Source organism: Pygocentrus nattereri, chromosome 25 (assembly GCF_015220715.1).
Source record: "Pygocentrus nattereri isolate fPygNat1 chromosome 25, fPygNat1.pri, whole genome shotgun sequence".
Classification (NCBI taxonomy): domain Eukaryota; kingdom Metazoa; phylum Chordata; class Actinopteri; order Characiformes; family Serrasalmidae; genus Pygocentrus; species Pygocentrus nattereri.
In genome coordinates this window covers 25,406,090-25,420,732 of record NC_051235.1, presented here as the reverse complement: position 1 = coordinate 25,420,732, position 14,643 = coordinate 25,406,090, and the positions used below count along the sequence as shown (strand labels likewise).

The window sequence follows — 14,643 nt, the reverse complement described above, 5'->3', positions numbered from 1 at the left end:
AATAATTAAAATTGCATAATTTTTGAAAATTCGATGGAATTCCCTTTGAACACACAGAAGTGAATCTGCAAAGGAGCTCAGCGGGTCAGCGAACGGCTGAACTACATTGATGTGGAGTGACTGAGCTCGGCCAGTGACCTGATCTCTGACCAGTCGGTCCTCTGGGGCCGGAGGCGAGTGACCGTTTATTGCGTCATTAATGGAAATAGCCCGGCTCCAGAACACACCCTCGCGCATGCGCTGTTCGGCGCCCCGCTGGCCAATCAGAATCCGAGGCGCTTATTTTGACGCGTGTTTTGAATCAGACAGAAACGGCCGTGAGCGATTCGGGTGGGTCGCAGCTCCGTCTTCTACATAACGCTGGAGAGTTATTAAAACACGATTAAAATCAGCACCGAGGGCACCTTAGGATGAGGAAAAGGTCAGTAACGTTATTTTGAATCGTCTGTTTCATTTCATTTTATCGCTTTATAACAACAGCGTTATGAATGTTCTCTAACTGGCTAATCTAACCCAGTTAACGTTATAACTGTGTAATAACTAGCAGTACAGCATCTAACGTTACTGTCCTTTATGCCAAAACAGTTGTGAGCCTTTATTCTGCCTTTACTGAACAGCGTTAGACTTCTTAGTGTTCATTGTTTTATCGCTACAGAAATCTGACACGCTAGGGGTTTTACACGTATGGCTAGAGGTGGGTAATCCAGGTCCAAAGAGTAAAAACCCTCCCCAGGATTTTGTTCCAACTGCTTGACTTCTCTAATTTGCTCAAACCAGCAGCAAATGTGTTCAGGCAGTTGGAACAAAATCCTGGGGAGGGTTTTTGCTTTTTGGACCTGGATTACCCACCTCTACGGATTTCCCTTATATCCACCTTATATTTATCACATATGGACAGATACGTAAACTAGATGCCATCTTATTTGAAATATGCCTAGATTTCAAGCTTATATCAACATATAATGCACAAACATAGCATATGTAACACCTGTATAACAATATATGATAGAAAACATTTATATATGGATGGCATATATAACTATATACTACCTCCATGTTAAGTTTTTTATAAAATTTTTCTTCATAATAAAAAGTAAAAATTAATATGATAGTTGCAGACAGGTGTCTGTCTGTCTGCCCTGCAATGGACTGTCGACCTGCCTTCCGCCCGATGATGGCTGGGATAGGCTCCAGCACCCCCCCGTGACCCTGAGGGAGAAGTGGCTTAGAAAATGGATGGATGATAGCTGCATAACTAAACTCTAAAAACATACACATAAAGGCATTAAAACGAATGCTGAAAATAAAATAAATGAAAATATTGCCCCTGACACTTTAATAATTTAATATTTAAAAGCAAACAGATAATATAGTGACATAACTGATCGTCATTATAACTCTGCTAGGATGTTCACCCACTTATCAGACATATAGGTATGATCCATATATTTTGATGAATGCCTGAATTTTTATGATTTATGCGCATATTTGGCCATATATCAGATTTACTATATGGGTGAAGGGGGGTTTCACTGATTTTTCAAAAAATCTGGATAATTCAATCGTCGAGAGACAAAGTTATTCAGATGTGGAATGATTCATTGTAGAGACACCAGGAACATCATGTCTACAGTATAAGTAGGAACCAGGGGTCACAATATCTACAGTATAAATATAGCCACTTTATACACTATGAAAAATGACTAGTGAACCTACACATGTCACATGAGTCTTAAAGGCAATATTGACAGTGGTGTAAAAAATGCATGGAGGTTTCCTTCGGGAATGTTTTGCTTTAGAACTACTTTTTGGGTATGAAAACCTAATCACACACATTATATTCGTTACCAAAACAGTGTATCCATAATTATTTCATCTAGTGACTTTCTGTGAGCTTTTAGGGCTCAGACGTCTGGTTGCTTTCACAAAACGTCTGACTCTTTAGAACTGTGCGTTTCATATCAAGCCACTCTGAATGACTTTGTGTGCATTTTCATGAGTGATTAAAAAAGACAGTCAGTGAAATTCTCTTTGAAGAGGTCTAATATCTACAGTGGATCTCCTGTAGTGGAGCCCTTATATCCTTTAAGATTTTTTACTGTAGCAGCAACTTAAATATGGAGTTAAGAGTGACCAAACCTTTCTGAAAACCAAAGTATAGCATGAACTAATGCAGACCATCTGTCTAGGGTTAACCCTTGTGTGGTGTTGTTGTTACTCAGTGGTCTGGTGGACCCACCACATTATTGTTTTGTTTTTTATCAATACAGCCATAACAATTTATGTAAAAATACCAGATGTTAAAATATGATCAAATCTCACAAGTGGCCAGCGTAGGGTTCTCCTTTAGCAGCTGTAGCCAGTCAGAAGCCTCACACACACACACACACACACACACACATACACACACACATACACACTAACAGCAGGCCATGTAGGAAGAGAACAGAGTGAAGGGACACAGCACCTCCACACTTTTATTCCCTGTGTCATATAAATGTGTAGGGGTGAACAATGTGAAGTCATTGAAAATGTCTGTTTTATATGTTCTTCACAGAAAATGAAGAAAGGCCAAGGGATCTGAGGTTAAAATAGCAATAAATCACATAATATCTTCTTTTGGTAAACATTAAAAATGGGTCCCACAGACCCCAACACCACACCAAGGGTTAACTGACTTTTAACCAGATGTAACTTCACAGCTTAGTAATGGTAAAGTAACAGGTGTAAAAGTAAAGACGGCATGATTTGCATGTTTTTCCATTGTGATTGCAGTGAGGTGCTTGCAGCCGAATCAGTGGCATGCCTGAATAAAGCACTATGCCACTTGAAGGACATATGGGAGGAGATTGGGATCCCAGAGGAGCAGAGGCTGGAGAGAACAAATGTGGTTAAAAACCACATCAAAGTGAGTTTGAGGTTGTTGTGCTCATGCATGGTGTCACTAAATCGAATAAGAGCCTATGAATTTTGAATGTAATTGTGCATGTTAGGGCCTCCTGGACATGATGATAGCAGAGGAGGAGAATCTGCGTAAGCGTTTGACGGCGAGTATTGAGTCGTGCCGCAAAGAACTGAACAAAGTGTGCTTGGAGCTTCAGATGCCTCCATTTCAGGCAAGTGTGGATGGAATGTACGTAGATGACCCTGACCTGTAGTTTGTGCTTTTTAACAGTTATTATCAGCAAACGTCAAAACCAAAAGAAAGAAAAACAGTGTCAAGTGAAGCGCATGGTTGTCATCAGTGGGCTGAGGTCTGCCACTACAATAGAGGAACATCTCTACCATTGTTGTGTTTGATTATGAGTGAGCTGTTATGATAAGAAAATATAGGAAGTATTTGCTCTTCAACCTCATGAATGGCATTAGGACGTCCTGCATTGATAAATGGTTGTCAGCATTACCTGCTTTACTACGTTCTTTTGTGTTTATTGACATATTTTTTGTGGATTTCATATGTTCATTACTTTACTTGATGTAGTTCACTCTTTGTTATGTTGCTGTATAGTGTCAGATTGTTCCACCAAAGAACTTCACATTTAAAGTTGCTATTTGTCGTTTAGGAGGATAGGAGTAACACGATGCTCCAGCAGGAGAAGGATATTCGAACCTGCCTTGAGGTTATGCTGAAGGAGAAGAGTCAGAGGATGCAAGCGCTTAAAGCCCTAATAGAGCAGGATCAGGACCTCTGTGACATTCTCTGCTCCGAGCCGTATTCTATCTCGGCCAGCTCGGTCCCGTCTCTTGAGCAACTGGAAAGCCTCCGACAACACATAGCTGCTCTCACAGCAGAAAAGGTGGAACATTTATTTGTTTACTCATTCACGTTGAGCTTAATTGTATTAAAGTCTAACCTCTTTGTTCTGGATTATGAATCATTTTTTAATCTTAACTTTTATCCTGTTGCTACAAAAGTTGTTGCGATTTCAATATGTATCAAAAATTGAATTTGAATAGTGTTAAAATAGCAATTTAAAACTCTATCACAGATACGCCTCGGTTTCTTCTGGGGGTCTCTAATTAACTATCTTTCACCAAAACGAGTGTCCATGATCAAAACTAGGCCTCTGGGTATATCCTATCAGAGTAAAGTGTGCAGGAAGGGACTTATTGTATAGACACATCCTCACTCAGTTGTGTGCTGTTGTATTTTTAAGTCAATTATAAAGTCTACGCATTGTGATTTTTGGGGTTTATTTTGTTAGAGAGTGCAGCGGTAGACATTAAAACAAGTTGTGTAGGGGAACTTTTATCTGAGCCTAGTCTAGTCTATTACCTATGTCTAGTAAATATTAGTTACTTAGTGAAATTGAATCTTGAATTTTGACCTTGGAACTGAAAGTCACATTGAACCTTAGATTCTGTGCATCATTATGTAGCTAGTGTGCATAGATGGTGCAAATATTAATATATTAATACTAACATATAAACTAGAGATGGAATCGAACCGAAATTGGAAAATTCAATTCAAATTTAAATTGCAAGAGCTGTCATTTAAGTTATATTCTGAATTATGCAGCATTGTCTTAGCATATTTTAAGTGAAGTTTAAATTCACTTAAGACGTTATAAGCACATTATCACTGGAGCTTAATTTATAGGAAATAAATGAATAAATATTAGAATAGCATTAGTATGAATTATTCATAATGGAGAGAAGAAATAATTGCGATTGCAATGTTGTAATATGGACAGAAGCTTCATATTCAGGTACTCCTTTTTTTGCTTCTATATATCATATTGAGACACCACTATTTTGTATCTGAAGAAATGTCACTGTTGTGTCACATTTGTTGTAAAAGTAATATGCAGGTTATGTATTATGTAGGTCCTCAGGGTGTATTTCATAAAACATTGGTAAGTTTTATTAATGAATGTTTGAATTAAAATATATCTTCTTCTTCAGGAACAAAGACACAGCAAGTTTGTCGAACTTAAGAAAAAGATAATACTGTGCATGGATGACCTGGATCAATTGCCTGAGACTAGTTTTGAAAAGGATATTGTGTGTGAGGATGAAGAAGCTTTTTGTCTGTCTAAAGAGAATATTGACTCCCTTAAAGTCCTACTTCATCAGGTAAGGGCAATAAATTAGCATGTTTTATCCTATAAGACCAGCTCTAGTGAAATGCTTTAATATGCAAAACGTTTGATATTAAATTGTTTCAGCTGGAGAGCAAGAAAGCTGAGAATGAACGTATCTGTGCGTCATATCGAGAGAAGATCCAGGAACTATGGGACAGGTTACAGATCTCACAGGAAGATCGAGATGCCATTTCTGAGAACATGACCTTGTCCAAGAAGAGGAACATGGAAGCTGTAAGTACATATCTGTCACAGTAAGACCAAGTTTCATGCTCAACTTTTCCATTTCTGTACATATTCATATGTTAAAATTTGGGCACCCCTGACAAAATTATGTTTTGTTGATTTCCTGCATAAAAACAAGTTACCACATCCTCTACAAACATATTTGGGGGAAAAATATAAAAAAGGAGACCTTTCTAAATGTTATGGCACATTTTGTACTATATTTTTATTTTTTAAACAGAAATTGTGCACTAAAATTTGCAGATGCCATGTTTATTTTTTTCCCTGTGGAGGATGTGGAATATCAACAAGACATCTTCAAACTTCTGCATATGTATTGGAATTCAGAGCCAAAGCATTTTGTATGTGTGAGATTGATTTGCTGTGTTCTGTCTTTGTTTTCAGCTGCAAGCTGAAGTCAACCGCCTTGAGGAACTCAAGCTTAGGAATATTAAGAATGTTACTATGGCTATTCGGGATGACATTGCTGTGTTCTGGGAGAAGTGTTTCTATAGTACTGAGCAGCGCCAGGCTTTTGTGCCCTACTATGATGGTAAGCAGAGATTTATGAAATATATATATGAATATATATGAAATTTGGCTTTTTTTTAATTTATGTCAAGAGATACGCTAGCTTGGAATAACAGAGTTTGGTATCACTGTTTCTAATTATATAAAGGCAAATTTGTTGCAGACGAGTATATTATCATTCTAACATACTGTTTTCAAATAATAAGTAGGACTGAGAATTAAGTTATAATAAAATTGACATCCAGAATTCATCATAATTCATAGGTGGGGATTAAATATCAAGGCAGGCAACTTGACATAAAATAATTTATTTATATTTAATAGATTAATTTATTTAGGTTATTACAATATAGAATTTAACATTTTATGATCTCCTTGTTCACAAATTATTTTAAACTGTCCACTAATACTATTTGAGAATAGTTTATTACATTTAAATCCGTGTTGAATAAGTCACCATTGTATTAAAAAGTAATTGTAAATATGACAAGTGATAGCAAACTTTTGAATGCTAGTGTATGTGTGCTATATATATATATATATATATATATATATATATATATATATATATATATATATATATATATATATATATATATATAGCTGACGGAAGAAAACCTTGTCTCAAAAATGACAACTTTACAGGAAAAGGAAAAAGCCTACTTTACTTTTAATGTAAGTCAGTCGAACCAGACTTTTGTGTATGTATATATATATATATATATATATATATATATATATGACACATACATAAACACAATATTTAACATCTATCATGAGAATAATAATTTCCCTTCTTCAGATAATTTTAATGAAGACCTTCTGAGCTTGCATGATGCTGAGATCCTGCAACTAAAACAGCATTACGAAGATCATAAAGAACTTTTTGAAGGTGTCCACAAATGGGAGGAGAGTTGGAGGCTTTTCCTGGAACTTGAGGTAAGCTGCATGATCAATAGATATACGCTGACGTGATATATTACTTTTGTCTACAACAAGCTTTTTTTCATTTCTTATTTATTTCATTGATTTTTGAAGAGAAGAGCTACAGATCCTTCAAGATTCACAAACAGAGGAGGAAACCTTCTCAAGGAAGAGAAGCAAAGGTCTGACCTGCTCAAAAGCCTTCCTAAGGTAACTGATTCTTGTTTCCAAAACAAAAACCCTCAGCTTTCACCAAGCTGAGTAAAATCAGCTCTGAATTAAATCATTTCTCAATATCTCTCATTTAGCTGGAAAAGAAGCTGAAAGCCCAGATTGATTTATGGGAGCAAGAGCAGCGAAGGGAGTTTCTGGTCCAAGGTCAGAGGTTCATGCAGTTTGTTACTGAGCAGTGGGAGCTGCATCGACTTGAGAAGGAGCGGGAGAAGCAAGAAAGGGTATGCTTTTCTGTGTTTTAGTGTGCATGAGGGAAAATGAGGTGAAGAATTTAGGTGTGTTTGGAGGAAAATCTGCTGAATCGGATCTTGGTCAGTTTTGATTAGCTACCTACTTATAACTAATAACATTCTCTGTGCTTTTACTATATTCAGGGAAAAGGTCACATTTCCAATTAATCACCAGTACCTCTCTTTTTACCACTAGTCATCAGTAATTCCCATTCATCCCCCAAAATTTGTGTACACCACCTCCAGAATGTGCGATGGAATGCACACTTTCACATCAAGTTTCACTTTTATAAATATCGATTTCCTGAGTAGAGAGTTACTAAGCACCGCTTTAATGCATGTACGCTCTTCATATATATGGCCCATAGTGTCCTAGCCTGTTATTCAGAGTGTGAGTTCACAGATCATACCAGTCTTGTTTTTGGTTGCTTGTGAGAGGTTTTGTATAATGTTTTTAGAAACTCTTTGAAGTGCTTAGACACACAAGTTATTGAAGCCTGTGTCTTTGTTTTAGCAACTGAAAAAAAACAAACAAACAGAGGAGGATATGCTCTATGGCACTGCAGTTCGGACACCAACTAAACGAAGATTCTTGGGGAGTATGACACCTTGCAAGGCACGCAAGGTAAAAACACTTAATGAGATTTGCTTGAAATCACTGTCGGAACAAAACCTGGTATCTCCAGCAAGGTAACTTACAGGAGAAGAAAAGATGTCCTTAAATTTCAGTGTTAATTGATGTAACAAGGTTTTATAGTTATTTTGGTCCTTTTCTGTTGGTGCATTTGTCACAATTGACCCCTCCCAGTCCTCCATGTGCTTTTGTTTTGCTTCCTTGTTTTTTCCCGGGTACTACCCCCTTGTTTTCAGACCCTGCCCTTTATTGTACCACTTGTGTCTCATTGTCTCTGTATTTAAGCCCTATGTTTTTCCCTAGTTGTTTGCTGGTCTTTGTAGTGTATTCTTTGTAGTGCATTGTATCGTTTGGTGTTTGTTCTGCTGGCCTCCGTTGTTTGTTTAGCCTGTTTTCCTTTTTTTGAAATGTCCGTTCCTCGTTCTATCCATGTTGGCTCTCTAACCCTGGACTGTCTTGACCCTGAGAATGATTTTGCCTCTAATAAATCTCACTTCTCTCAGCACATGTGTCTGCCTCATCATCGCTCCCCGGTGTTACAGAAACACACTCCGGTATGTGGTTGTTTTGTTGGGACGAAACTGTTTCTATGCAGCCCGAGTTAGACATGTCTCAACGCCACCAATCCGGAGACAGCAAACAACTAGGGAGAAACATAGGGCTTAAATACAGAGACAATGAGGGTTAATAAGACACAGGTGAAAAACACAGGTGGTACAATAAAGGGCAGGGTCTGGAAACAAGGGGGCAGGACCTGGAATAAACAAGGAAGCAAAACAAAAGCACACGGAGGACTGGGAGGGGCCAATCGTGACAGCATTCGGCATGAAATTTGAGTGCAAACAGCAGTTGGCATTTTCAAATGAAATGTAGATAGAAAGGTTTGTTCTGATAGTGACAATATGCTTATTAATTCCTGTCACTTAAATTTAAGCTGAATAATTTCATCATTGCATGTTGTGATTCATTGCCTTTTCATTGCATCACTAACACCTCCTGCATTTTTCTCAATAGCTTAATGCCACTTCCAGCACCTCCACTGGTACCTCTAACAGCACTATGCGCTCTGTTTTTGGTGGAACTGTCTGCCACTCCCCTGTGTCCCGCCCTCCGATATCAGCAAGCAAGGTTAGTGCAGGGCCTTAACAAACATTAGATTTAGATTCAGTCTATACGGACAATGGAACATTATTTTTACGTAGTGAAGTGACTTCAAACAATGCTTTTGTTTTTCTTTCTGAAACAGGGTAATGCAGTAAGGACCCCTGTTCGTGGTAAACCCCCCAATCCAGGACTGGCAGAACGCAACAAGGAGAATATTTGTCATCTTAACTGTGGCATAAGTGGTGGGTTGAAGACTCCATCTAGCCCGCAACGTAACTTCAGTATTAACTCTGTCGCCAGCACCTATTCAGAGTTTGCGGTAATTTCTTTTTCTTTTTGTAATTTAAGTTTCAGTGAACAACACACAGTCTAATCAAAGAACAGAAAGCATTCAATAACAGGCATTAAATGTTGAGCCTGATGGAGAGTACTGATTTAATGATGTTTTAACCATTAGCATGATGCAAAGCTTTTGTTGCAACTAATATGTTTTGAAATGTTTTTGATATATAATCTGATTATCTGCAGCTTAAAGAGAGAATCCACTGATTTTTCAAATTTTCTATGAGGTGTAAACAAAATCATTCAGAGTGTTTTGATGTGAAATTTTGATGTGTTTATTTCAGGGAAACTTAAAAGTTCATTTAGAGAACTTAACTACTCGAAATTATTCAGTGGTAGTGATGGAAACCAGAGATTGTGATATCTACAACACAAATATAGCCTTTGAAACATTAATGGATTCTAAAAATATGTTTAAGGCCAAAATCTTGTGTCAAAACTATGACAGTGTCTTAGGCATCAGGTGGCATATTCATAACCATTTTGTGTAATAGATATCAGTGAAGGAGCCTTTAGAGCAAACCCAGCCACTAAAAGGGTCATATTAAACAATCTCAACAAATCTGTGGGTCAGAGAACAGCTGTGTTTTAAGCTTTAATTAACATTATGCTATAAACTGACTGTTGCTGGTTCAAAATACACAAAAACCTCAACAGTAAAATATAGGCACTTGTAGTAGACCTTGAAATATTACATACATGCTTAAAATATTTAAAATTTAAATGTCCCCAGGTGCTCAGTCATTTAAACCAACCTATTTGCTTGATTAGACACCTGGCATCCTTTCTTTGCTGCAAGTTCATTAATACTTGGGCTCAACTTTTGAGCTCATGTTACATGTTTATATTGGCTGAACTGCAGTGTGTTCGGTGATATGACTGGTGTTGAATTGTGTAGAACTGAGGTGTAACCGCTGTCCCATAGATTGCTGTTGGGGTAGGAGAATCAGAGCACACATTATGTTGCAGTGCACGTTGGGGATATTATATAATATTAATAGAAAATGAAAATTTTTTACGAGCCTTGTGTTTGACACATAGGCTTTAGAGGCATTTAATGCCTTAGACGTCTGGTTCCTATCACCATCACTGAGAAAAATTCTGACTCAGAAGGTTCCCTAGAAGGGAGAAATTCACATCATACCACATTTGTTAACATTTCATTTGTAAATCTTCTTTTAAGCATTAACAAAATTATTATTAGTTGAGCTGTATTTAAATATCTTCTGATTTACATAAATATTCAGTCAGAAATATCTTGCATTATTTTATCTTGATGTATAATTCATTTTGAAATTTGTTTTAAAAGGTAATAGTCAGCGCTGAATCTGTTCAATCAAGGTTTGTTTGAACAAATGCTTTTCTGAGCCAAGTTTCTTATAAGTGCATGCTTACCTTAACAAAGCTGCTACAGCTCTATTGTGGAAAGATGGCAGATTGACAGTTTGTGTGCCGCTCTTCTATCTTTATGTCTTGCATCATACATGACTAGTTATCTAATTTTATGTACTGGATTTGTAAAAGTAGACATGTGCGCATTGCATTTCATGCATTGATTCTTAATTTACATCCCGTCTGATCGCTTAATGTCCAGCTGTGTCAATGACAACACTGTAGCAATAAACAGTGGACAGAATGGACAAAATGATCCTGTTTTAAAATACAACAGTGCAAACTACAATAGTGATAATTGCAATAGTCTACATAGTCTGAACTTATTATTTGTGTCTAAACACTTGCCAGCTTATCCAAACTTTTTGAACCTTTATCTTCTTCTCCAACTGAGCTGTTGCACATATATAACCCAGTAATTAATGTATTCCTGCTGACCTGTTGTTTGGAGTTAGACTGTGTGTATCATATAATCCCTTTTTCATTCTTGCTCACAACCACACCTTTTAACCTGATGACTACTAACCACCTTCATCCGTCTCTTTGGTATTTTGTCACTGTTAACATTATCCAGTCATTTGTCTGTTAAAGCAGAATTCCCCGAAAGTTTCAAAGTTTCTGCATAATTAAATGGTTAAGATGTGAACAACCTTATTCAGAGTGGTTTAATGTGAAATTCTAGAGAAGCTCACGGAGTCAGAATTGTGATGGGAACCAGATGTCCTAAGAGTTTAAAGCCTCTTAAAACTACATCACAGAACGTTATTACATGAAATGATTATGAATATAGAGAATACGCTGTGTATTGCCTAAGACACTGATTTATAATGGTTTCAAGATAACATTTTCACCCAAAACATTTTCTTAAAAGGCCATTTATTGTGAAGAGGAACATGCAAGAGGCTGTAAAGCCAAAAAGTCCCCTAAGAAAACGTATTTTTTCAGGTTCACAACTGTTTATCATTATTAATATTACACATGAAAACTCATAAGATACAGTATGTGTAGGTTCAATGGTTGATTTGAAGAGTAATATATATATAAAAGCACTATAGCCTTGTAGTTATTGTGATCCCTGGTTCCTGTCATCACCACTATGAAGAAATTTGAGTCAGTAAAGTTCTCTATAATGAAGCATTTGACTTTAAACCACTCTGAATGACATTTACATCTTGACAATTGCAGAGATTTGAAAAGTGGATTTCCCCTCTAAAAGCCTAGACTGTTTCTTAGATATCTTATTTTATTGTCACTGCAAAACTGTTTATCATCATTTACAACAAATTTTAACCAATTAACCAGGGGTATGACTATACACATATTTTTAGGTTCTAGGATATTTTTGAGCTAAAATGAATTGATTCTTCAAAGCTATGATTATATACTATACAGATTGATTTGGATCAGACACAAAGAAAATTGCAAAGTTGTGTGTCCTTGTGCAAAATAGTGATTTCATTAGATATAAAGACATGAGATGTATGTCTTCCTTCTCAATGCATCAAAATTTAAATTTCACTATCAATATACATTTATCAAAAATATATGCTCTTTCAAATTGTTTGAGTTTTATGTCTGAATGTGTTGATTGATGAACTGACAGTACTGGTAGTGTAGGTCTTAATAATAATCAGTAAGACCCTTATTGGTATACTTAACATGAGTGGCTGTGTGTTATCATGAATATCATCATGTCTGTGATTCGGTCTCAGGCCGTAGATCATTAGAACAGTGAAGTTCTTTGTGATAACACACAACCTTGAGTGTTCATGTTTTGAAACATTGGTTTTAACTTGTTATCTATCCTCTCAGGTGTGAGAAAATGTAAGTTTGGTCATTTTTGGATGTTTATTTCTCCCAACATTGAGGAGAGATTTTTTTTTCTGTTTGTAATAAAGTAGAACTTACTAACGTTTGGCTGAGAAAGCAGTCGTTACTTAGCAGCCGGTGTTCAGCGTAATGATGCAGTCGTGAAAAGACTGCTGTTATCACAATAACAGCATAGCTGGAACGTTTCTCAGCCAATCAGATTGTGTTGTCTGAACTATTGTATAATTTACACCCTTACATCTGACATAAGGAAAAGTTAACCTTATAGGTTAAGGTAGACCAATTTAAACACGCACACATGCTGATCTAAAGGAGCATTTACATGACACATTTTTCATTGGATGTTCTCTTCCACAGCGAGATCTCTCCAAGGCCTCTAAGTCAAAGTGCACCCCAGACGTCCTGAATTCCACCATCACACAGCTCTGACCGCACGCAGAGTAAATACTAATATTGGGACTGGAGCGGTAAACACTGCATGACCTGATCAATATCAAAAAAGCTTTTCACGTTTTAAATATCTATGTTATTGTGCATTGTATGTGTACATGATGGTAATATATTTAATGCTTCTTAAAGAATCTTTATTGAATGTTCACTGTTAATGTGATTAACACTAGTTTTAATGCACAGTCAAAGGTCCTCCTAACTGTTTATGTTCATGCTAAGCAAAATCGTCTTTCCCTTGTAACATATTTACACAGACGTAGATTGGTGATTGGGCGTATGATTTAAGCTAGACCAGGGCTTCCTGCCTCCAGTTCTGTTGGCCTGCTGTGCTGCACCGTTTTTGTGTTTTCAGATATACAGAACTGGAAAAACAGGTGCAGATGACCTGCAGGACTGGAAGGGTAAACGCTCAGCTAGGTTGATACCAGCGGTGTTACCAAATGTACTTTAACGTCTGTGCCTATCATGAAAGTTTTGCACAATATATTGTTACAAGTTTTGTTTTTGTATTTGTATTGTACAGTTCACTATATAAAACTGATTTCAGACACTGTCAGTCATCATTTCACAACTGCTTTGTGTGCATCACCATCTTTTATTCTGCTAAATTTCTGAAGTTATTTAACAAGATGTCTAAAATGACAGTAACTGCCATGCAGACTTATAATGTAACTACGCACATATACATGGACTTTGTCTATCTCTGGTCAAAAATTGATTTTCTTCCACAGCCTACATGACGTGGAATTTGAACTTTGTCCTTTCAGATGCTATGGCATGTGGTAGTGACATTTTTTCTGACTGTATATTCATTTCCAAATAGGTCCTGTCATTAACAGGAGTTCTAGTTATAAAAGTTATAGCTGCAGTTCAGTTATAAGTCTTTTATATATTGCCTGTGGTTTCATAATGTACTTTGACAGTAGTGGAGGTGAATAGCAACTAGATGGAACTATACTTGTATAAGCATTTTCAGTTAATCCATGTGTTCAAGTGACATTTCAATCCTTCGTGTTTAGTTTCTAATACATTTTTGAGAATAATTTAATTCTGTTGAAAATCAATCCACTCTCCACCCCATAGGGTCCATATATGGAAACTAAACTGCAAAACTGTCTGTTTTGAATGCATTGATTTTATGATGTCATGAAAAACGTACACAATCACATATTTAATCTATTCAGCCTACAACAGTTTAGCCCCACCCATTCATGCTGAAGTGATAGAGTGATTCAGCCTGGGCTGCTTTTTGAATGGAGCACCATACAGGCCAGACAATCAGAACAGAGTTCATTACATACCTAGTACACATATATCAAATAGGGGCCTTTTAAACACTTTTTGATCCAACAGTTTATACTTAAATGCAAATGAAAGCATTAAATATTGTTTGAGGTTGACGCCTTTTGAAATTATTTCTAATAAATTTAAATAAAAACATTTTTCAAAACTCCCCACAACAAATATTCAGTCCTGTTGGAAAGACATCTCAGGAAGCTGCAATGGAATAATCAAGAATGTAAATCTGCATCAAGGCAAAGCTTTCTAAAATACTAAAAGTAAATAAAAAGATTATATTTTTAGGTGTTGAACACTTTTTTTGCTTTAAGTTGCTTCACTATTATTTTAAAATCATGGAAGCCCATTTCTGACACTGGAGAAC

The 14,643-nt window shown here is 36.6% G+C and overlaps 1 protein-coding gene across 4 annotated transcripts; it reads left to right on the top strand.

Annotated features, from left to right (window-relative positions):
- The first annotated feature begins 317 nt into the window (after nucleotides 1-317).
- Nucleotides 318-13,536, top strand: prc1b (protein regulator of cytokinesis 1b). 4 transcript variants are annotated; one of them, XM_037534363.1, is made up of 15 exons: nucleotides 318-421; nucleotides 2,776-2,908; nucleotides 2,994-3,116; nucleotides 3,564-3,797; nucleotides 4,906-5,076; nucleotides 5,169-5,318; nucleotides 5,715-5,862; nucleotides 6,643-6,779; nucleotides 6,879-6,974; nucleotides 7,073-7,219; nucleotides 7,743-7,853; nucleotides 8,877-8,990; nucleotides 9,109-9,285; nucleotides 10,618-10,649; nucleotides 12,888-13,536. In XM_037534363.1, the coding sequence occupies exons 1-15, from the start codon at nucleotides 411-413 to the stop codon at nucleotides 12,934-12,936; spliced, it is 1,833 nt and encodes a 610-aa protein (XP_037390260.1). In that variant the 5' UTR covers nucleotides 318-410; the 3' UTR covers nucleotides 12,937-13,536. The 4 variants fall into 4 exon arrangements, with proteins under 4 accessions (XP_037390260.1, XP_037390261.1, XP_037390262.1 ...); XM_037534364.1 differs by lacking the exon at nucleotides 8,877-8,990; XM_037534365.1 differs by lacking the exon at nucleotides 10,618-10,649 and having other exon boundaries at nucleotides 9,109-9,208.
- The last annotated feature ends 1,107 nt before the right edge of the window (nucleotides 13,537-14,643 follow it).